The sequence below is a fragment of the Saccopteryx leptura genome, chromosome 1, assembly GCF_036850995.1.
Source record: "Saccopteryx leptura isolate mSacLep1 chromosome 1, mSacLep1_pri_phased_curated, whole genome shotgun sequence".
In the NCBI taxonomy this organism is placed as follows: Eukaryota; Metazoa; Chordata; class Mammalia; order Chiroptera; family Emballonuridae; genus Saccopteryx; species Saccopteryx leptura.
The window spans coordinates 18529782-18553282 of record NC_089503.1 but is presented as its reverse complement, the minus strand read 5'-3'; the positions used below and the strand labels follow the sequence as shown (position 1 = coordinate 18553282).

At 50.8% G+C, this 23501-nt stretch overlaps 1 protein-coding gene across 1 annotated transcript in view; it reads left to right on the top strand.

The window, feature by feature from the left end:
• The window catches only part of CRY2 (cryptochrome circadian regulator 2), a 38928-nt gene extending 16922 nt beyond the window's left edge, over window positions 1–22006 (top strand). Inside the window, exons 6-12 of the mRNA XM_066362713.1 lie at window positions 6141–6281; window positions 7381–7692; window positions 7923–8074; window positions 8197–8399; window positions 8708–8800; window positions 9757–9898; window positions 19855–22006. Of these exons, the coding sequence (XP_066218810.1) occupies window positions 6141–6281; window positions 7381–7692; window positions 7923–8074; window positions 8197–8399; window positions 8708–8800; window positions 9757–9896 (1041 nt within the window). The 3' untranslated portion in view covers window positions 9897–9898; window positions 19855–22006. The remainder of the gene's footprint in view (window positions 1–6140; window positions 6282–7380; window positions 7693–7922; window positions 8075–8196; window positions 8400–8707; window positions 8801–9756; window positions 9899–19854) is intronic.
• The last annotated feature ends 1495 nt before the right edge of the window (window positions 22007–23501 follow it).

Below are 23501 nucleotides of genomic sequence, written 5' to 3'. Positions count from 1 at the left end.
GCTGAGGGGCACAGGGTAGAGATGACAAACGGGGAGGCGAGCATAGAACAAGACTTAAGAGTTGGAAGAGCTGACTGTGGCCCTGTGGGTTGTTAACCAACGTAAAGGCATTTTGTAGAGGAGTGCCCCTCAGATCATCAAGTCTGGACTCCCTTTCCACCCATGCCTGAAGGGCCCCTTCTGTCATGGGGTCTTGTCAGGACCCTTCAAACTCAGTGGTGGCCAGAGGGAATACTGCGTCCTAGACGTCTGCGAGAACAAAAGGTGCCTGATGGACAGGAGCTTCACCTGATTTCAGGGGTTTTATTTTACCATCTTCCGTCTCCATACCTGAAGTGAACATCTACTCTTGTCAAGGTCATCTAGTTACTAGAAAGTCCGCCCAGTAGGACAGGCCTGGAGCCTCTCTTCAGAAGCACAGTCAATTGGAGATGGCAGGCATGAAACAAGGAATTACGTTGTGCTGAGGGTTAGGAAAGGAGTTGTTCAGAGGATTATGGGAGCAAAGAACAAAGGGGCTATAGTAATCAGTTTTTGTTTACAAGTTGGCTTTTGGAAAAAGGAGTTTTGATGTTTTTTGTTTTGGGGGGTTTTTTTTGAGAGAGAGAGACAGGGACATACTAGCAGGAAGGGAAAGAGATACAAACCATCAACTCATAGTTGTGGTACTTTAGTTCATTGATTGCTTTCTCATATGTGCCTTGACTGAGGGGCTCCAGCTGAGCCAGTGACACCCCCCTCAAGCCAGCAACCATGGGGTCATGTCCGTGTCCCACCCTCAAGTCAGCACCCCACACTCAAGCTAGTGAGCCTGCGCTCAAGCTGGCAACCTCAGGGTTTCAAACCTGGGTCCTCAGCATCCCAGGCCAGTGCTCTGGCTACTGCACCACTACCTGGTTAGGCCACTATGTAAACAAGGGGTTTAACTCACACAACCAAGAGTCCTTCAGGCACAGCTGGATCCAGGTGTCCGAATACTGCTGCGAGGAAGACATTCTCCATCTGTCAGCTCTGCTTTCCTCTGTATCATTTATTGTCACGCAGGCTTTCTTGAGCAGTGGCAAAGGTGGCCACCAGTAGCTGTTTTCAATGTGCTTAGTAGCACCAGAGGAAGCTACGTGCCTCCTTTCCAAAAGCTCCAGAAAATGTCCTGGGAGTGTTTTCATTGGCCTGTTCTTGGGTCCTATGACTATTCCTGACTCAGTCACTCCGACTGAGGGAAGGATGCTTTCCCGGCCGAACTTGCATCATGAGCCCTCTCCCAGAGTCAGAAAGTGGGCTTAGCTCCCCTTTGCCCACTTGGACTGAGATTAGGGCAGGGTGTGTCACCACAAGAAAATTAGGTGCTGTTACCAAAAAGGGAAGGCAAACTGTATGACCTTTACCACTGGGCTACACAACAGTAGTTGAGAATCAGCACCTTTCTATAAAAGTAATCTATTATTAAATGGAAAAGGAATGATAGAATTAGAATACCACCAGTTTGTAAACCCCCAGTGGTGACATATTATGCATGAATGACTGCTGAACCCATAAAGAGAGAAAATCAGGCATTATGTTGTCCCTGTAGTCTTACCAGTGAGAAAAGTCTGAGTCTAATCCAGTCTCTGGTACCTGTCGCCAGTTTGCACACAACCCACAGGACGGGGGCATGTTGAGCTGCACATGAGTGTGCAGTCAGCGTAATCCAGACTGTGGAATCAGTACACATCCATTGGCCTGCACTCTTACAAAGGAAAATTAAATGGAAAAGAAAGAAATAGCAAGAAATACATCGAGTAAAAGAAACAAATAACACATCAAAGTTTCTTAAGTGGCCAAGACTAAACTCTAGGGCAGGGGTCCCCAAACTATGGCCCGCGGGCTGCATGCGGCCCCCTGAGGCCATTTATCCGGACCCCCCCGCACTTCTGGAAGGGGCACCTATTTCATTGGTGGTCAGTGAGAGGAGTATAGTTCCCATTGAAATACTGGTCAGTTTGTTGATTTAAATTTACTTGTTCTTTATTTTAAATATTGTATTTATTTCAGTTTTGTCTTTTTACTTTAAAATAAGATATGTGCAGTGTGCATAGGGATTTGTTCATAGTTTTTTTTATAGTCCAGCCCTCCCAACGGTCTGAGGCACAGTGAACTGGCCCCCTGTGAAAAAAGTTTGGGGACCCCTGCTCTAGGGCCTGGAGATGCACATTTGTATAAAGAAAAAATACCACTTAAAAATACAAGAAATAACTGATAAAGCCCTCCCTTCCAGATCTGTGATACTGAACCCACATTTGACTGCCTGCTGCCCAGAAAGCCAATGATTTGAGAGGAGCAAGGAGTCAGTTTAGTCAAGAGCTGGCAGCCTGAGAAGACGGTGGGCTAATGTTACAGAGACCATTTTAACATCTTGGGACAGGCGGGGGGTTTTATGAGCGAGGAGGGGGGAAGGCAGAACAAAGGAAGCCGGAGGAGGGGGGGCGGTTGTGGGTTCTCTTTTGAGGGTGCTGTGTGTGAGTCAGCACAGTCTGCTCTGATAAACATCTCAGAGCCAGTCAAGTGATGGTCTGGTTTTGTCATCCTGGTTTTAAGGTAGAAGGTAAGCAAATCTCTTGGAGCCAAAATGCCTGAAGGCTTGGAGGCTGCTACTTGGAGGTTAGCTCCTAGAATCTTTTTTTGTTTTTTTTTTACACGTGAGAAGGAGGGAGGCAGAGACCGACTCCCGAATATGCCCCAACTGGGATAGACCTGGCAAGCTCCCTACCAGGGGATGCTCTGCCCATCTGGGGCCGCTACTCCATTGCTCAGCAACTGAGCTATTTTAGCGCCTGAGGTGAGGCCATGGTGCCATCTTCAATGCCTGAGACCAACTTGCTTGAACCATTTGAGCCATAACTGCGGGAGGGGAAGAGAGAGAGAGAGAAGGATGAGGGTGAGGGGTGAAGAAGCAGATGAGCGCTTCTCCTGTGTGCCCTGACTGGGAATTGAACCTGGGACTTCCACATGCCAACTTACGCTTTACTGCTGAGCCAACCGGCCAGGGCAGCTCTTAGAATCTTTTAAGCAAACAGGCTGTTTATCTATAGCTACGTGTAAATTTATAGGTTTTCTTTTACAGAAGTATGTTAAAAGAATAGTATAGTAGGTTTACATATGCTTTGCAAAAACAGAAAAATATAAACATTTTTAATGCAAGGAAGTGATTATTATAGAAGTTGGGTGAGTGGTCACTTACAGGGGAGAGAAGGGACCATGATAGGGATAAGCATTTAGATGGGGTAGCCTGCAAAATCAGCATTCTGGAGTAGCCTGCAAAGCTCCAATTCTTGGTAGCATTTGACTTAGAATAACTCATGAAGCCACACATCTGCATGGTTTCTGTATCTGGTTTTACTTCACATAAAAAAGGTTTTCAAAGTAAAGTGAGCAAGGATGTCTAGTAGGCAAATATACTTTATGTCAGTTAGGGGTACATAACATAATACCCGAGGGATTACCTGCTGAGGGAGTGTCCTTTAGATTGAGACTTGAAGGAAGAGTCCAAATTAACCAAGAGAAGTGAGTGGAAAGAAAGACAGCATTTAGGCCGAGAGCGCTGCATATATAAAGGCTAATGAAAGTATGGTGCTTTCAGAAGAGTGGCAGGAGCCTGACCAGGAGCTGGCGCAGTGGATAGATCATCGGCCTGGGATGCCGAGGACCCAGGTTTGAAATCCCGAGATCGCCGACTTGAGTGCTGGGTCATCCAGCTTGAGCGCAGGCTCACCAGCTTGAGTGCAGGGTTGCTGGCTTGAATGTGGGATCATAGACATGACCCCATGGTCGCTGGCTTGAGCCCAAGGTTGCTGGCTTAAGCCCAAGGTCGCTGGCTTGAGCAAGGGGTCACTGACTCAGCTAGAGCCCCTTGGTCAAGGCACATATGAGAAACAATGAACAACTAAGGTGCCAACTATGAGTTGATGCTTCTCATCTCTCTCTCTCTGTCTATCTGCCCCTGTCTCTCTCACCAAAAAAAATTAAGAGTGACAAGAGGTGAAGCTAGAAAGATGGGTCCACCTAGACTGTGGGGTGCTTACAAGCCATGTCTAAGATTTGAGACCCTGTCCTAAGAACAAGAAACCCAGTGCACTCATTGTCCTGAGGGAAAGACATTTTAAATTATCATCTTGGTCCCGTTGTGGGGACTGGATTAGAGGAGGACAAGAATAGCTGCAGGGAGGTCAGTTAGGAGGCTGCGGCAGTTTTCCAGTCTGGATAGGGTCTTAGCCTGGACCGGGTTGGTAGCAATAGAGAATGGAAAGGAAAGGACAGATTTGAGAGGTATTTGGACAGTAGAAATGACAGGCCTGGGTGAGAGGATCAAAGGTATTAGCCAGGCTATTGGTTTGGGCTGCTAGGTGTGGCTTCTGTGATAGGAAATCCCAATGGAAGGGTGGTTTGAAGAAAAGAGCCTGTTACACTTGAGGTGCCTCTGGCAGGGAGTTGGATGGAGTCTAGGGGAGCGGTCTGGGCGAGGGCACAGACATGATGGTCATCTGCAGAGACAGTCTTAGGAGCCATGGGCTGGATGAGCTCACCCAGGGACATAGCTAAGTGGAGGACCTAGGCCAGAACGCTGGGTTGCCAACATTAGAGGATCGGGAGGAGCACTGATGGGAGCAGCCAGCCAGGTGGGAGACACCAGGAGCGTGTGGAGCCCAGAGGCCCACAGCATGGAGGGCATGTGCGGGGGCAGGGTCCGCAGGGAGAGCTGCTGGAGGCCCAGGAATGCAGGAGCAGAGGATGCCTGCAGGAGTCCTGGCATGGAGGTCGGAGACGGCTGTGGGAGCCCCCTGGTGGGCGGGGGAGGCAAAGCGGGGCTAGATGGGCTAGGACGTGGAGGTGGTTGTGGGGAAATGGGAGAGACTGCTGTGAGGGGAGGGAAGAGCACCCAGAAGCACAGGGTTCCTGGAAGTCCTTTACTTTTGTGTTTGTTCGTTTGCGAAGAAACGAGATCACATCCCCAGTGCTGTCGGAGTGGAAGCTGTAGGAGGAGATGGAATGTGCAGGAGAAGGAGAGGGGAGGGCCACGGAGCCAGGTGCGGGCCTTGGCCTTGGGCAGGGTCACAGGAGGCGCGGGTGGCAGGGTGGCTGCCAGTGAGTTTGTAGACTTGGTGGCTTAACGTTGAGGTGTTTCTCGCCTGATGGCTTCCCTTCCCTTATAAGGAAGGTCGTCTGCTGAAGGGTGGTGGCACAGTTTGGGGTATGAGTTCTAAAGAGGGCGCAGAGTTTGTGAGGTACTTAGTGATCGTGAAGAGAAGGAAAGTGTTGGGAGTTGACAAAGAGAACATAGTTATTAGATGTAGTGGAAGAAGACTGGAATCGAGTCAGAAGCTACGTTCCCCAGCCTGCCTCTTACCATCTGAGTAACTCCAGAAGGGTCACATGACCCTTGGAGCTTCGTCATGTCATCTTCCAAAGGAGATGATGATACCTGCTGCCTCAGAGGATTGCTCAGGTCAGACGAAGACCACGGGTAACAGTGGGTTGTGAGTCAAGTATGATGCCAGCAGTAATTAATGATAAAACAAGACCAATAATCCCATGTGACTCATGGTCCCAGGAGTGAATGACATTATGGGTCCCCAGGGATGGGTTGAGAGTCTCTTGTTTTGCAACCACTGTTGGACAATGTTGAGAAGTCCCTGGGTAGCCACATTGCAGCAGCAGCCTCAGTGGCCCTGTGACAAGAGTGGGGACCCACATAGGGATATTTCTTCTGTAAAGTAGAAGACTTTTTTCCTTTCTTCTGTATAGTCACAGACCATTCAGTGCTGACAGGATTCTTTCATATCTGTCATTTTATTTAGTCCCCCGGAGGGGGAATTTGTTCTCATGTAATAGATAAGTAGCTGAGGGAACTAAATAACTTGTTCACCATCATACCACAAGTTATACGGGGTCAGGACAAGAACCTTGGCCTCATTGTTAGGTCTGATAGTGGGTCCATCAAAAATCCTACCAGCATGAAGGAGCGAAATGGGTGCAGTGTTCAAGTCCTGGCTTTCTGTGACCTCAGGCAGATTCCTTCAAAAGGAGGTAATGATACATGCTGGTGCCTCAGTTCTTTGTCTGTAACGTCCAGGCCTTTCCTCTCTTCACCGTCTCTGTCGCTGCAGGCCTGGGTTGCCAACTATGAGAGGCCCCGGATGAATGCCAACTCCCTGCTGGCCAGCCCCACGGGCCTCAGCCCCTACCTGCGCTTCGGCTGCCTCTCCTGCCGCCTCTTCTACTATCGCCTGTGGGACCTGTACAGAAAGGTGAGGACCCGGGCAGGGTGGCGTGCCCACCCCCTTTGCAGCAGAGGGGGCCAGGGTCTTCCAGGCCACTCAGACACCCTGAAAAGGGGTCTTCCCTCTGGCCCTGGGCGTGGGGACCGGGTTGTGGGTCCTGGAGGTGCGCAGTGTGTGTATAGTCAGAGGAGGAGGGGAGGAGCCCACATCCAGGAGCTGGCAGAGCCGAGCACAACCCCAACTGCTGATCTGCACAAAGTCAGGACGCCAGGTGGAACTGGACAGGACAGGCAGAACAGCCAGCTCAGAGTGTATCCCTGGAGGTGGCAGGTCTGCTGGTAGGAGGCAGGGGGGCGAGGCTGGAGCCAGTCCTGAGCTAAAGAGTGCCTTTGGAGGGTGTGTCCAGAGCTAATGTTAAACAAGGGAGTCCAGACTGGCTGCTGCCCATCAGTGATGAGGAAGGAGATGACCCGGAGGGCTGCTTGCTTGGCCATGGCACACAGACCATGGGCAAGTGTCCCTGCAGCAATGTCCCCATCCCCAGATGGAGAGAGGGCAACACACCCAGCTGTTCAGACTCCTTGGAGCAACCTTGTGTCTGAGTCGTTTCACATTTTCCTGTCCTTGTCAGTATCAGGGTTCTGTGGCATGAGGTGGCTTTGATGGATTTAGTGGGTAGTCTTGTGATTTTAGGAAGATCATTATTTGCTTGGAGGTTTGATCTCTTAATTCCCCTGTGACCCCCAGTCCAGGTTTTTGTATATAACTTAAGTAACCAAAATCTAGACTGAGCACTTTTTATGTGTGGTGATGGGAAAAGGCCTTTTGATGATTTAGAAGGGGAGGCACCCAGGGACCTGAAGGCAAGGATGATGACCAGTCTGGGGAGCGTGGCGCCCACTGCCCACCTCTGCAGCCATCTCCTTGCTCAGAGCAGGGCACAGCCAGGCCTGGGCCTCCAGCCTTGCGCACACATTGTGCACTTCTAGGGGACAGTCCCTCCACCTGTCTAGGAGCAGCGAGGTTCAGAGCAGCTCCACGCTCCTTTGCAGGAGGGGCGGGGGCCCTGGGGGTTAGAGCTGGACGACTGTTTCCTTTGTATCCACGTGCTCCTCCCACTCCCAAGGTGAAGCGGAACAGCACGCCCCCTCTCTCCCTGTTTGGGCAACTCCTGTGGCGAGAGTTTTTCTACACGGCCGCCACCAACAACCCCAGGTTTGACCGCATGGAGGGGAACCCCATCTGCATCCAGATACCCTGGGACCGCAACCCTGAGGCCTTGGCCAAGTGGGCCGAGGGCAAGACAGGCTTCCCTTGGATTGACGCCATCATGACCCAACTGAGGCAGGAGGGCTGGATCCACCATCTGGCCCGGCACGCCGTGGCCTGCTTCCTCACCCGCGGGGACCTCTGGGTCAGCTGGGAGAGCGGGGTCCGGGTGAGTGCTCTCTCAGCGGGGAGCTGGCCTGTGCCCTCTTGTCAGGCCCAGCCGCCAGGGACAGCCCCCTCCGGGCTGGGGGTGGGGAGGGATCCCTGGGTCCAGGAGATCCCCTCCACATCCTCCTTGCAGGCTCAGAGGACATGGATTTCCTCTGTGAGGCATGGGATGAGTTGGGGAGCACGTGGCCATGGGTACCCAGGTAGGCTGACGTCCCTGTCCCCATGCAGGTGTTTGACGAGCTGCTCCTGGACGCCGATTTCAGCGTGAACGCGGGCAGCTGGATGTGGCTATCCTGCAGCGCCTTCTTCCAGCAGTTCTTCCACTGCTACTGCCCCGTGGGCTTCGGCCGCCGCACCGACCCCAGTGGGGACTACATCAGGTGAGCGTGCCTGCCAGGCACTCTGGCTTCGGCCTCTGTGGCCTCCTCCTAGGACGGGATACCCTGGACCCTTTGAAGGAGGGTCTCAGTGTGTGATGGGTTGTCTGGTGTGTGTGTTTCAGGCGATACCTGCCCAAATTGAAAGGGTTCCCCTCTCGATACATCTATGAGCCTTGGAATGCCCCAGAGTCGATTCAGAAGGCAGCCAAGTGCATCATCGGTGTGGACTACCCACGGCCCATCGTCAACCACGCCGAGACCAGCCGGCTCAACATTGAGCGAATGAAGCAGATTTACCAGCAGCTTTCCCGCTACCGGGGACTCTGTAAGGAGCCGCTACTGCCCCTCCCCCCAGCTCTGAAAGGAAGGGCAGCACCCCTGGGATCAGAGGGCGTAGATGGGCATTTCCAGATATTTGGCAAGGGAGACTGAGGGCTGTCTCCCAGGCCGTTACGTTGACTTGACTTCCCACAGCACAGGACACTGCACCCTGGGCTGGATCAGGCCTCTGAGTAGTCTCGGGCAGAAATGGAACCTCAGTGTCATGGCCCAGGACCCCACCTTGCTTCCCCTACCCTGTGGCCCTCTGCAGTCCTGTGAGAGTGTGTTGATTACTCCCTGTCTCTTTCCCAGGTCTGCTGGCATCTGTCCCTTCCTGTGTGGAAGACCTCAGCAACCCGGTGGCAGAGCCTGGCTCAAGCCAGAGCGGAGGCCTGAGTGCCGCAGGTGAGGAGCGGTGGGCCTGCCGTAGCCTGCGCCCCCAGGAGCTTATATCCCCCTGGGGCAGACAGACAGTAAAGGGAGTGACCTGAGAAGAGAAGAGCTGGGGCAGGGGTTACTTCAGGTGACTTTAGATCATCAGGGAACACCTTTGAGCAGGGACCCAAGTAGTGAGCAGAGCCAGCCTTTCGGAGAACTGAGGGAAGAGTATTCCCAGCCAAGGGGGAAGCAGGACGAGCCCCAGAGGTGGGGACGAGCTTAGCCTGTTGAAGGAACAAAGGCAGGGAGCCGCAGCAGCTGGCACATCCAGAGGGAGGAGGTTGGAGGAGGGGAGGATGAGGTGCAGCAGGAGCTCATCGCAGGCTCAGATCAGTTGGCAGGGCTGACCTGGCAGTGTTTACCGGAGCTCGCTGCCTGCGGCATGCTGGGGACCGTGCGGGCAGCACTGAGTACAGGGGGCCCAGAAAGAGGCCGGTCCCGGCCGATGCTGGCGGCATGGCTCAGGGTGGCAGGGAGAGAGTAGTAGATAGACCTGCTGCATTCTTAACCTCCTCCTCTGGGCCCTGGGATGAAGATCCGTAAGGTGAGACTGGCAGGAACTCCAGGGCCTTTCAGTTTGCTCAGCAAGGCTGGTGAGGGCGCTGCCTGGTCCTACTTCAGAAGGCAGATCTAGGGGCGCCGAGGGTTTGCCTCACCTTCAGAGCAAGCACAGTAGACATGCCACGTCGGACCTGAGGCCAGGAGGTGTGGGGCCCAAAAGCTGGCTCTGCTGCCTGCAGGCCTGGTCATGCTCTCCTCGGGCATTTCCAGGCAAGGCTGTCGCAGAAAGGAAGGCTGAGGGGCAGGTCTGCGGGGCAGCAGGCTGACATTGCACTGAGGAGCAGTCTCCCTGCCCCCAAAGAGCTGCCACTGCACCGTTCTGGTGCTGCGCAGTCTGTGTGACCTGACCTGCTTCCCTACAGGCCCAAGACCACTGCCCAGTGGGCCAGCATCCCCCAAACGCAAGCTGGAAGCGGCCGAGGAGCCACCTGGTGAAGAACTCAGCAAACGGGCCAGGGTGACAGAGCTGCCCTCTCCAGAGCTGCCGAGCAGGGATGTCTGAGAGTGAGTGACAGCAGCTTGAGGGTTGGAGGGGTCGAAAACTTCCCTGCTAGCTGAAGGTTAAAATCTACCAAACGAAATGAAAAGGTAGTGAGTGGGGACTACATGACTTTTTAGGGTTTCAGTTCAAAAATTCTGTTCTGACTTCTATACCTTCTAAAATATAAAAGGTAATGTCAAAGTAAAGTCCTTTCTTTCTTTGCCTACTAAGGGGAAAAAATAGAGGTGGGAGTCTTTCTCCTTATCAGAGTGAGTCAAATGCAGCAGAAAGAAAGCAGAGACCCGGATGTGAAGCTGTGGGAAGAAGGGCCAGGGCCAGGAGCCCGGGGCCCCGGGGCAAGGCCAGCACCCGGTAGGCTGTGCTCCATAGACAGGCCAGGGGAGGGCAGCACTCACCTTCAGAAGAGAGGCTCACTCAGCCCAGCCCCACAGAAGGACCAGAGGACGGTGCTCGCGGTCTGCACCTCCTGCAGCCCCTCCTCCTTCTCACCTTCCCTAGGCTTCAGCTCTGTGCTTTCCTGGTAGCGCTCGTCTTTCTTGGAAACCTCCGAAAGTTGTTTAAAAAAAGAAAAACACCTGACTCCTTCCTTTTAGGGAAGGGCCTTTTATGCTTCTGTTGGAGAAATATAAATTATTGTCCTCTTTGAGTCATCATCTGAGGCTGTTCCTTGGGTGCCATGAGAATGGAGGGTGATTTTCTCCATGGAGCCAATTGATTTTTTCCCAAAGCTCTTCACTTCGGGACTGGGCGGAGCCACCTGGTTGAGCATCCAGTCGTGAATGCGGTGAGACAGCAAGCGTGTGATGCTTGTGTCCTTTACCTCACTGGCTTTCTGTCACAGATGTTGCTGATGGATAGATTTGTGCTACCTTGTTCAGAGAGCACCAGCAACCTTAGATACTGCCTTCTTCATTATCTCTTAGCTAGCTCTGTAAATCTAAGCAAAGTTCATTCTGTTTTACAAATCTGGAACTTGCCTGGCTGATACTCTGACTTTGATAAGACCAAAGAACAGAGAGGTTAAATGTCCAGGTCAAGGTTGCTTTTAGTTAACAGCATCCACTTCAGCATGAAATTATTGCCAACAGGTGTGTGAGGAAGGGGATCATAAGACATATAAAATGTGATATGACGCATCTCCACAAGGAATTAACAACCTGCTCAGAAGAAAAGAATTAACCTAGGACTCCTAGACATACGGTGCAGATTCTACACACTTATCACACAGCAGCTGTGTGGGCTGCAGGGATTGGGGGATACGATATAGATGTTTATACTAGGGGGCCTGAAAGGTGACGTAGAATTGATTGGTTGATTGATTGATTTTAAAGAGAGGAGAGAAAGAGAGAAAGGTGGTGGTGGAGGAGCGGGCATCTGCCCAGGGTTTCAAACCGGTGACCTCTGTACTCCATGTTGATTCGACACTTTATCCACTGTGCCACCACGGGTCAGGTAATTTAGAGGGCATTTCAGACAAGAAAAACAGTTAAATGATTAGGTAATCTTGTACAAATTACATAACCACTTTGAGACTCAGTTTCCTCACTTACAAGTTAGGTGGTTGTTGTAAAGATTAAAGAATTAAACGTAAGTGTCAGTTAGGAATGTAGGGGGTTACTGGGAGTAAAGAACCTGACAACTATATCTAAAACAAAGAGATTTCTTTTCTTACCTAACAAGAGCCTAGAGCTGGGTGTTGCTGGTTGTGGTTTGGTGACTTACTAATGCCAGAGCCAGTTTTCCTGAGATTCTCTTGCTTCATGGACCTAAGGTGGCTGCCACAGCTTCAGCGACCAACTCCTAGTCCAAAGCAGGAGAGACAGGAATCACAGAGACAGCCCTACTCATTCATTCAGTAAACATATATTAAGTGATCACACTTTGCCAGACACTGGGATTGTAGGCACTGGGGTATGGTTGTGAACAAGGCTTACAAAGTCCCTTTCCCTTGGGTGCGCTTAGTGGGAGAACACAGACAATAAACAAATAGATACATAATATGTCAACAGGCCTTAAGTGGTATGAAGAAAAAATCAAGTTAGGTAAGAAGAAAGGAAAGGTTGGGGCACAGTGGAAGTTGTGATTTTATATTATAAGGGTTGTCAGAGGATGCCTGTCTTTATTTTATCAAGGAAATGAAGGCTTCCCCTAATACCCTCCCCAGATTTTCACATTGGTCTCATGAGCCAGAACTGATTCATCCCCACGGTGGGAAGTAGGGCCCAGCTTGTCCAGATTAATTTAGACAATGGAGTTTTTGACTTGATGGAGCAATAGAATCCCCTAGAGAATTTGTTCAGCCACAGATTGCTGGGCCTCGCCCGCAGTTTCTGATTCAGTGTGTCTGGTGTGCGAGCTAAGAATTTGCATTTCTGACAAATTCCCAAGGGTTGATGATGCTGCTGTTCTGAGACTGAACTTTGAGGGTCACTGACTTAGACCAGTCATGTCCATTGTCTGGGCTAAGCCCATGAGCCACTGAGCAACATCTAGGTTCTGTTAGCTAGGAGGTGTGCGCAGCTAAGAGTGTCTGCATAATACACAAGGTACTTAGCCAGACACTGGGTTTAGACCATATTATTGTTTTAGACCATAAGGTTACAATTGGGTCTGATTAGAGAGGGTCTGAAATGTCAGGCAGATGAGTCCTTGGTATGCTTTCTAGGAGCTAATGGCATTTTGGAACAGGAGAGTGAAATGATCACACTGTCACTTTTGGAAGATTTATCAGGCGTTGGTCTGGGACATGCAGAGTTAAGGGTGGTGGGAGAGAGCTAGCCAAGAGGCCACAGCATAGCAGTAGTTTCAAGTGACGTTACAAGGACACAGAGATCAGTGGCTATTTCTTGTAGTCCAGGAGATTGTCCACCACCCTGTTGAGATCTTAAAGACTAATTCTCAAGGTTTACTCTGACCTTAGTCATGGCTAATTGGTTGGTAGTAGGGGCCAGGAGGTCAGAGGACAAGACGGACTGGGGAAGAACACCTGTGTTCTTTGGACTCCTTGGAGATGAGAGTACATTTCTGTTTCACTGTATGCTGGTGACAGCACCTGGGCCTAAAGATTCACAGCACCCTCACCTGTAAAATAGCATCTGGTCACCTGCCCTACCCATGGAGCAAACATGTCGGGGAATGGAAATGAAAAACCTTATGTGGGGACATATAAGAGCTTCCCAGACAAGAAAGAGCTAAAATAGCACCAAACCAGTATTATGTGAAATGTTGAAGGGTCTTCTTTAAGAAGTAAAACAAAGAGAAAAAATACAGGGGTACCTTGAGATACCAACAGACCAACATATGAATTTTTTAAGATACGAGCTGCAATTCGGTCCGTATTTTTGTTCGAGATCCAAGCGAAATTCCAAGATACGAGTCATGATTTGGGAAGCTGCCACTAGTTGGTGCGTTGGTGCACGGGTTCAGTATCGGCAGTTTGATATACAAGTTGACTGACTTACGAGCTCAGTTACAGAACGAATTAAATTCATATCTCAAGGTACCACTGTATATGGCTCTTGGCCCTGACTGGTTTGCTCAGTGGTAGAGCGTTGGCCTGGCATGTGGATGTCCCAGGTTCTATTCCTGGTCAGGGCACACAGAAGAAGCGCCCATCTGCTTATCTACCCCTCCCCCTTTCACTTCTCTCTCTCTCTCCCGCCCACCCCCCATCTCCTGCAGCCATAGCTCTATTGGAGCAAGTTGGCCCTGGGTGCTGAGGATGGCTCCATGGCCTCCACCTCTGGAGCTAAAAAGAGCTTGGTTGCTGAGCAACAGAGCAACATCCCAGATGGGCAGAACATTGCCCTCTAGTGGGCTTTCCAGGTGGATCCCGCTCAGGGCGCATGTGGGAATTTGTCTCTCTGCCTCCCCTTCCTCTCACTGAATAAACATACATACATACATACATACATATATATATATATATATATATATATATATATATATATATATATATATATATATATATATGGCTCTAGCTGGTGGTTCATTGGATAGAGCATTAGCTGTTGGCTTGACGTGTGGATGTCCTGGGTTTAATTCCTGGTCAGGTCACACAGAAGTGACCATCAGCTTCTACCCCCCCCCTCTTCCCGCCTCTCTTCCTCTTCCCTCCCACAGCCACTGGTTTGATTGGTTCGAGCATGGCCCTGGATACTGAGAGTAACTGTTAGAGCACATTAGTCTCAGGTGCTAAATATAGCTCAGTACTTGAGCATTGACTCCAGATGGGATTGCTGGGTGGATCCCAGTCGGTGAGCATATGGAAGTCTGCCTCACTATCTCCCCTCCTCTCACATAAAAAATATATATATATGCATATATATATATATGGATATGAACAGTAAAATGGCAATAAATACGTATCTATCACCAATTGAATCTAAAAAAACAAAGTAAATGGACAAGCAGAACAGAAGCAGACGTAGATACAGAAAACTTTTTTTTTTTTTTTTTTTGTATTTTTCTGAAGCCAGAAACGGGGAGGCAGTCAGACTCCCACATGCTCCGACCGGGATCCACCCAGCACGCCCACCAGGGGGCGATGCTCCGCCCATCCGGGGCATCGCTCTGTTGCGACCAGAGCCACTCTAGCGCCTGAGGCAGAGGCCACAGAGCCATCCTCAGTGCCCAGGCCATCTTTGCTCCAATGGAGCCTCGGCTGCGGGAGGGGAAGAGAGAGACAGAGAGGAAGGAGAGGGGGAGGGGTGGAGAAGCAGATGGGCGCTTCTCCTGTGTGCCCTGGCCCGGAATCGAACCCGGGACTCCTGCACGCCAGGCCAGCGCGATACAGAGAACATTTTGAGGGTTGCCAGATGAGAGGGGGATTGAGAGGATGGGTGAAAACCTGAAGGGATTAAGAAGTACAAATTTGTTACAGAATAATCACGGGATGTAAAGTACAGCACAGGGAATATAATCAGTAATATTCCAATAACTCTGTGGTGTCTGATGGGGGCGAGACTTACCAGGATGATCATTTAGTAAGTTATATAATGTCTAATCACTGGGGTGTACACCTGAAGCTAATATAATAATGTATGTCAACTGTAATTGAAAAATAAGAAAAAAATATGGAAAGAAACACCGTCAGTGAAAAGCCATTGGATGAGTAAAATTTACCACGCAGGTGCAATCACAGTACCATCTTGCTCATGCTTCTCAGGGCGTCTCTGTTACTGCCCCTTCTGTCAGAGCCAGCACACTGGCCGAGTGGGTCCCAGAGCAAGTAGCCTCATGGCTGAAGTGAATACAGCAGTGGTCCCCATCCCCCGGGCCGCGGACCGGTACTGGTCCGCAGAGAAAGAATAACTTACATTATTTCTGTTTTATTTATATTTAAGTCTGAACGATGTTTTATTTTTTAAAAAATGACCAGATTCCCTCTGTTACATCCGTCTAAGGCTCACTCTTGACGCTTGTCTTGGTCACGTGATACATTTATCTGTCCCACCCTAAAGGCCGGTCCGTGAAAATATTTTCTGACATTAAACCGGTCGGTGGCCCAAAAAAGGTTGGGGACCACTGGAATACAGGATTACACTGAGAGGCAGGAGATTTGTCCTTTACTCCCTTCCTCTCTGTCAGTTGTAGGAGTGTGACTTGGATTAGGATAGTAACCTTTCTGAGACGCTTTAGCTATTAAGTGTGAATAATCATTCTTGACGAGCCTGAAGGCTCCATCCTGGACCTTTGGAGGCCCCTGTCAGCTGTGCACTGTGGTTTTGTGATTCTGTTATTTCTAATGCTTCAGGCCTGTTCACTAGACAGTGATTTGCAGTTCACACTCATCTTATGGGAGACACGCCCTCCTATCAGTAGGTTCCATGCTTACCTCAGGCCCACACCAGTGTCTGTTCTGCATTTGGTTTTATTGTACAATGTTCACCAAACTGAAAAATAAGCCAGCCCCCAAATAGCTGCCATTTCAGCTGCCACCCCATGATCCCCCAAGCTGCTGACTGCTCAGGATTCCATTAGCCTCAATTGTGGACAGATTTTTCTAATTGGTCCAGTAATTTTACCAGAGGGGAACAGCTCACGTGATCCATTTGCCTTTGTGCTGGTACATCATGATCTGTTGAGAGAAGCCCCATTGAAAGAGGTTCCTGGCCAGGGATCACCTCTTCCCCTCGCCCTCCAGCAGGTCACCGGAGCTCGGTTAGCCCTGAAGCTTAACTGAGGAAAACCTGACTTGGGAATCTCTTTGTTGTCTTGTGTCACTTGTTTAGTTGTAGATCCCTTCTTCCCTGAGGTAATGTGTGTGAAAGGCACTGGGCAGTCTGTCAAAGAAGTGGAGGCAGTGTGGTCAGAAAAGCCCGGCCTCACACTGTCCCTTGATAAGTGGCAGCGTCCTGTCCTGCCCCACGGCACCTGGGAACCTTCGCACGGGTCGCCTCACCTCAGTGGTTCCTAGTTCCTGACCTGAAGTGAGAAGCTGGTGTCTGTCCCCTCATGTTTTCCCCAGCACTTAGGAGCTGTTGATGGAGGCCCCTCCCTTCTGCTGTGTGGTTTGTGTGGTGTGGGAAGGGCACGTGGGTGCAGTTGACAGGCAGAATGGGATGAGCTCCAGAGGTCAGCCTTGGGCCTTGTCCTGGTGCGGCTGCACCTTTGTTCTCTGCTGCCGACTTGGGGCTGGTAGAGACTCGGTTGCTCTCAGGTTCTTGGGCACTGTACCGCGCCCAGTGTGGTAGGGGAAGGGTGACATCTGAGACTTGGTCACAGGCTCCAAAGTTTCCTGCAGACCTTGAGCCAGCCTGGTATCCGCTGCTGACATAGCTCATATGTGCATAGCCTCCTGGTCTCAGACTGGGGAAGGGTGGACAGATGAGGTTTCTTGTTAGCATCCAATGGACAGGAAGGAGTGTGAGGGCAGTTACCCAGGGGGCCATCCTAACAGTGGGCTCACTGGGGGCGGCACTCACTTGTTTATTTTGTGTTCCAGCTGCTTCTGGGTTTCCTGTATTGATAACAGGGTAAGAGAGCCGGACAATTGAGCGATTGACTTTTCAGTGCATGGTTTTAGGGGTTAATTTTCCCCCGGTCATCTTCCCTGGCTATTCTTCCCTTCCTTCCGTGCTGCTGTCATCATTTTCCTGCAAGGCCTCATGTGGTTCCTCAGCCCCCTCTCTGCAGATGTGCCCTAGCTGGAGAACAGGAGCACGGGCCATCTAGTTGTTTGCTAATCAAGCACCTTGAGTAACCAACTAGTTGAACAGGCCTTGGACTAGCTTTGTAGTCAAGGACAAGCTGATTCTTCCAAACCTTAGTTTAGTGTGCTTGTATTTTTGAACCCATTATAGAGGGATGTGGGTCATTGGGTCTAATCTGAGGCCAGGACACTGCCACCGCCCTTCATGAGCCTGCCCCATAGCTAAATCACAATTAGGTCAATGTAGGTCTGAATCATTGTCATTGTAGCCACCTGAGTGCACCTTACCCCCTTATCCTCTAAGCTTGTCACTGGTTCTTCAACCCTTTTTGGGTTACCCACGCTGTGGAGAGCCTGATGAGGATGAAGCCTCTTCCCAGAAGATTGCACCTGTTCACACACAGAAAACAACATGCATGGAACTTCAGGGTCTTCGTGAGCTGCCCTGAAGTCTCTCCTGGACCCTGGAGGAGCCCCAGAGTGAGCCCTTGTCCTAGGCCTCTCCAAGCACTCTCACCTGCCCCATGCCTGAGGTGAAGAAACACAGGAATGGAGGTACCGAGTAGGAACCTGGTACTACTCTCCATTCCTGAACTTTTCTGTTTCAGAAGAATAACCATCTCTCCGGCTTAACAGCAGGGGCCAGAGAGACAGGTCTATGAAATACATATCACAGTCAGCACGTTTCCAGAAACATATACACACTTTAGTAACATTTGTCTGTAGTGAAAATACGGTATAGGCTAGGTTATTATAGTAACCTATAATACCTTTTCCTTAAAGGGAAAATTTGTTGAAAATCATACACATCTTAAAGAATGAGGCACTCAGACTGACCTGTTCAGGTGCCTCATCATACATTTGCTCCTTAGTTTACCCAGCTTCTAGATAAACTCTCTAACCATAAAACCTGGATAAAGTTGTCTTTGGATTTACCGTATTTCCCCATGTATAAGACGCACCCTTTTCCAAAAAAAATTGGGGTCAAAAACTGGGTGCGTCTTACACAGTGGTTATAGTTTTTTTGCTTGCATTTCCCACTTTTTTGTGTTTGTTTTGGCACTAATTGTTGAAGACAGGATTCATCATCAGACACAGATGCGGACAAGCTAATGGGTGGGAGTTTTGACAGTGATGAGGAATTGTGTGAATTTTATGATGAATAAAATTGAATTATTGAACTTGAGTTCAATAACTTGATATAATACATTTTTCCCCCCAAATTTCGGGACCCAAAATTAAAGTGCATCTTATACATGGGAGTGTCTTACACATGTGGAAATATGGTAACGTGTTGGAATTCTGACTTTAAATCCCTGAGTCCATTGTCCCTGACTCCTGACAGCATTTTTCTTTTCTGTTAGCTTCCCAGTTTCCATTTTTGTTGCTCGGATAGTAGTCTTCTTGCCACCATGTTGAATTTGTTCTTTTTATGTCTTCTAAAAGTCCTCAGGAGCAGTACCATACTGTAGAGATGACTTAGTGGTAAACATGCAGGTTTTGGAATCAGACAGCCTGGGTTTCCCATCTTGGCATTGCCACCTCTGAATGCTGAGGTTTTGGGCAATTTATTTATCCTCTCTGGCTTCACTCTCATTTGTAAAAATGAAGGCCACATCTTCAGAGTTAACAGGTTATTTGCTCAGGCAGCCATAATAAAGTACCACAGACTAGGTGACTTAAACAACAGAAATGTATCCTCTCACAGTTCAGAAGGCTGGATGGCTTAGGTCAGTGTGACCAGTGGGGTGGTCCTTCTGAGACCTCTCTCCTTGTTTTGCAGATGGCCACCATCTCCCTGTGTCTTCACACAGTCTTCCTTCCATGTGTATCTGTGTCCTATAAGGACACCAGTCATGTGGGATTAGGACCCACCCTAATCACCTGATTGAGGAGGCCCCCTCCCTTTTGCTGTATAATTTTATGGTGCAGGGCGAGTACACAAGGTAATTAGCTTAATTACCCTTTTAAAGACCCTATCTCCAAAAACAGTCAGGTTCGGGGGTTTGGATTTTCACATGTGAATTTTAGAGACACATGGTTCAGCCTGAACCAGTGTACGCAGTAAGCCTTCTTATCATCTGCCTCACTGACATTTAGACTGCAGATGTTGAGCAGAACGCTGCGGTGCGCATCCTCTGTAGGCTCTCAGACACACGAGACCCTTTCAGCCAGCAGCCCAGCCTTCGCCGGCCTTACCTCACCTCTGTCATCAGGCCCGAGCCGTTTCTTCCCCCTGCCCCAGATCCAGGACATTGTAAATCTTGAAAATGAGTCATTCTTGTGTCTCCGCTCTCCTCCCCACATTCTTCTAGCACAGTTCCAGGGTTCTTTTATCTATATGTTGAAATTTCTAAACTAAGTTTTCGCCTTCATTTTCAACATTACTGGTCCCAGCTGGCTTTTCTTCTAGCCATCTTTTTCCGACTTTCCATTTCTGGCAGCAGCCACGTGTCCTTGAGTCAGAAACTGCCCTTGTATCTGAGCAGTACCCCCCAAGACCTTGTGTGAGCTTCGAGTGGCCTCCCTCACCTCCTCCTCCCTGCTGCCCTCCGTCCTGGAGCAGAGAAGACCCAGAGGGTCTGAGCAGAGAGCTTGTCCTGCATCAGCACCTCAGAGAGGCAGTGTTGGGGCATCTGGTGGCATCCCAGCAACAACCCTGTCCCCAGGCACTGTGGCCCTGTGGTTTGCTCTTCCCCGTTCCCAGTCTGAGCATCCCCAGAGCAGCAGACAGAAGAGTTTGTGTCCCTGGGCAACTGAGCGGCCTCCTGAATGTTCCTTGTAGCACCTGTTTTTCTCTTTCAGCGGCAGTGCTGCGGCTCCGTGAGCAAAGCCTGGGTGCCCGAGCAGCCACCACGCAGCAGAGCAACCTGCGGAAAAGCTGATTACCGACAGATCAAGCAAACGTGTGTGTGCGCGCGTGTGCGGAGGAAGGAGTGGTGTGCTTGTTTGCGTGTGCATGCATCTGTTTACACTCGTGATTCTGAATGCTGCCTGGGCTGGAGAAACACCTGTAGCAGCTTCACCTCAGCCTTCAGACACCAGGCTGGAGGTCGTGGCTTGACTTTCAGCCACGACCTGTCCCTGCAGACTAGCTGCCTTGCCTGAACAGAATAGTAGGACCCTAGCAGGGATTGTGGCATCTGCCCCTCCCCCTGCCCTTCCTCCCTCCCTCCTCACATCAGACTGAGGAAGAGGAGGGCACCATTTCTGGCTGTTGTCCGGAGCATAGATTTCTAGGGGCAGCCGGAGCCCTGCTGAGGTCCTCCTGCCCCTGGAGGCCGAGCAGGCTGGAGTAGATGGGTGCTGCCCAGTCACCTGGCTTGGATCTTTATTTTAAAATGCCCTGCCACTGGGTCCTCCAGAGCCTCCCTCAGGCATAGAGGACAGAGCACAAGACTGGATAGATGTGAAAACTTTCTGCCATCTTACAGAAACACCAGTACCTATGTGCACGGTACTGTAGACGGTAGCCTAGAAGTACGTGGCCTTTGCATGGTTGAAAACCAAAGGTTAGGAATAGTATCCTGTCTCTCACTGTTCCTTCCCCAGAAGCTGAGAGCCGGCCTCAGAGCTGACTGTGGAGACACACGCCTCTACCAGGGGGAGGCCAGCTTCCTGCTCCTTAGGCCACACTCCAGGGCACCACAGAGCTGCCACTGAGGTCAGCTGACACCACCAGGGAAGCCATTCTCGTCTGTGCTCTGCAGGCTGCCAGGCCTGCCCAGGACAGATCAGCGTCCAAGCTGCCACGTCAGCTTTGCCGGGAGCTGGATGCCAAGGGCCCAGCAGGTGGGCTTGTGTGGGGACTGCCAGGGACAGCTGGGAAAGGTCCAAATAGAGAGCCCACTCAGCACACCAGCCCTTCCAGAAGCAGCAAGTGGGAGGGCTGGCCCAGGGAAGCCAAGGGCTTGCATTCCAGCCGTGGCCCGTGCCTCCCACCTCTGCTCCCTTGCCGAAGGCCTGTGTTGAAAAAGACAGTGAAAAGAAGGACTGTGGTCAGCTGCAGCAAGTCTTCCTTCCACCCTGTGGCCTGCACTTGAGCCACAATGTGTGTGCGCGTGTGTGTGTCTGTGTATGTGTGTGTGCACACATGGCTGAGAGGCTAACTCCTTTGGGTTTTTGTCCTTACATGTAATGTTAAGCTGGCCCCTGGGCCGCCTTCTTGCTACCTCCCTGTGACCTTTCCTAGCCTCATAGCTGTTAACCCCCTGGGCCCAGCCCTGTCCTTCACTGTCCTCTGTCCTTGGACCACAACCCTGGGGCCAGCCCCCCCTTCAGCTGTCCAGCACATTGACAGGCTTCTTCCTGAGATGTCTTCATGTTTTCTCAGCCAGAGAGCTGCCTTTAGAGTCCAACTTTGTATGTATGTCACCTCACTAGAAATGTCCCATGATCATGTGGGTGGGGCAGGCACAGGTGATGGTGTGTATTTGAAGCTTTGGGTTGGGGACCCTGTTCACTTAGCCCCAGCCAGGAGGAAGGAGAATTGGGGGCGTTGACAGAGGGGAGTAGAGCAAGCCTGGAAGGGCTGGTCTGAGAACCAGGCTTAGGGCGAGTCAGTATTTATTTAGCAGCACCTTCAGACACCAGGATGAGTCTTTTCCTGCTTATTTGATGTTGGTTGACCAGACCATGTACCCTAGTCACCATCCCTGGCATGCCGGCCCATTCCCAGTGGAATGGAGTGCTGCACCCCGGAGCTGCAGAGAGTCGGGTGAAGAAAGTGCATCTCATGGCCGGAGCTCCACGATGGCTTTGTGCCTCCCTGCTTCTGGCTTAGGTGTCTCTGGGGGCTGCCATGAGAATTTCCCCAAATCCTGATCCAGGGGCCAGCATGGAGAAGAGATGGTCGCAGGCAAAATGCACTTTATACAGAGATTTTCTATTGCTGGGAAGGTGTGTTTCTCCTACAGTTTGTGACTATTCACTTGTTTCATAAATGTCTGATACTGTCTGAGCAAAGCTGTGCTGTCGTCAATCCTGTGGGAGTCTGGGGACTGGGAGCCGCAAGGCTGAGCCTGAGTGAAGCCTTAAGCCAGACCTTAGTGTTTCTGCTGGAACCAGGAGCCTCTCACCCTGCTGGGGAGGCGGGGTTGGGGAGAGATGGAGGAAGGGGAAGGCTCCTAGGTGAGCAGCTGGAGCTCCAGATCTTGGTCAGAGATAGGGATCAGTCGGTCAGAATGGCACAGAGCTCTTCGGGCCCAGGATGAGGTTCCTGAGTGGTGCATTGACCCAGCCTTTGGCCCACTTTAAACCATCTAGGCTGGGGATCAGTTGGGCCTTCGATCCTTTCTTTACCTCAACTCAGACACAAGCTGTGGCTGTGTGGTGCAGAGGGGATGCAAGCCCTCTGGCTTTGGTTGGGTGGTTGAGACCTGCCCACAGCCAAGCCCGGGGCCTGAGTGCTGACCTTGCTCATGCCATGTGACCAGAACTGGCCCTCTCTGTGCAGTGTGCATGGGCTTTCCTATGAGGGTTTCTGCCTTTGAGCCACCAGAAGTGAGAGCATTGGCCCACTCTCGAACTTCTTGTGGGAAGGGCCTCAGGAAAGGTCCAAGAATATCACAAGCTGCCCTACACAGACAGAAAAAAGGAAGGAACTTGATCCTGGGACTTGTCTCTTAGCTCTGCTTTTAAGCCCCTGATGGCCCCTTCCTTTTCTCCCTTCTCCTGGCTTCTATCTAATGTGGCTTTGGTTCGGCCTTGGGAGGTAAGAACCAAGGGATACCTTCATTCCTGAACAAAAGATTCTGGAAGATGGAGTTCTCCTCCACACACATCCCTAACCTGAGGATGCCCCCTGGTTAAGACAAGCACACACTCTAAGGAATGATTATTAACCACTGGGGCAAGACTGCTTTTCTGGGAGGAAAGACCAGGCACCAGAGCAGTAGGACGTTACTGTTTGGATAGTGAAAAGCCTAAACTAAGATAGGAAAGGTCAAGTGGCCATTCCTCTGGGCCAGGGCAGGGAAACCAAGGCCTTTGCCTCAGATACTGGGATGTTTGTTCTCGGGGCTGGAGCTTGGGGCTGTCTGCTGCAGGGTTGGTACCTGCAGCTCCTTTCTAGTTATGTTGAAGGAAATGGGAGTGGCTAACGATTGGCAATCCAGCTTTGCGAATAGGGTTCCCCAAGCTATGAAACTGTTTGCCACTTAAGAGAAGGTGAAGGACTGGACCTGTGCAGTTCCCTCAGGTGGCCAGAGAAGCGGGGGAGGTTTGGCTAGAGGTTCTATGACCCACCTAAGCTGGGGCCCTAGTCTCAGCCAGCAGCCTGCAGGTCCAGTAAGCCATGTCCTGAGAAAGAACTCAGAGACCTAGCCCCCTTAGGGGAGAGAAGACCAGGAAGAAACCACATCCTGAACCTAACATGGATAGAGTTACTGGGGTGAACAGAAAAACCACCAAAAGAATCCCAAGAAGGTGATGGGATTAGAATGTGAAAAGCC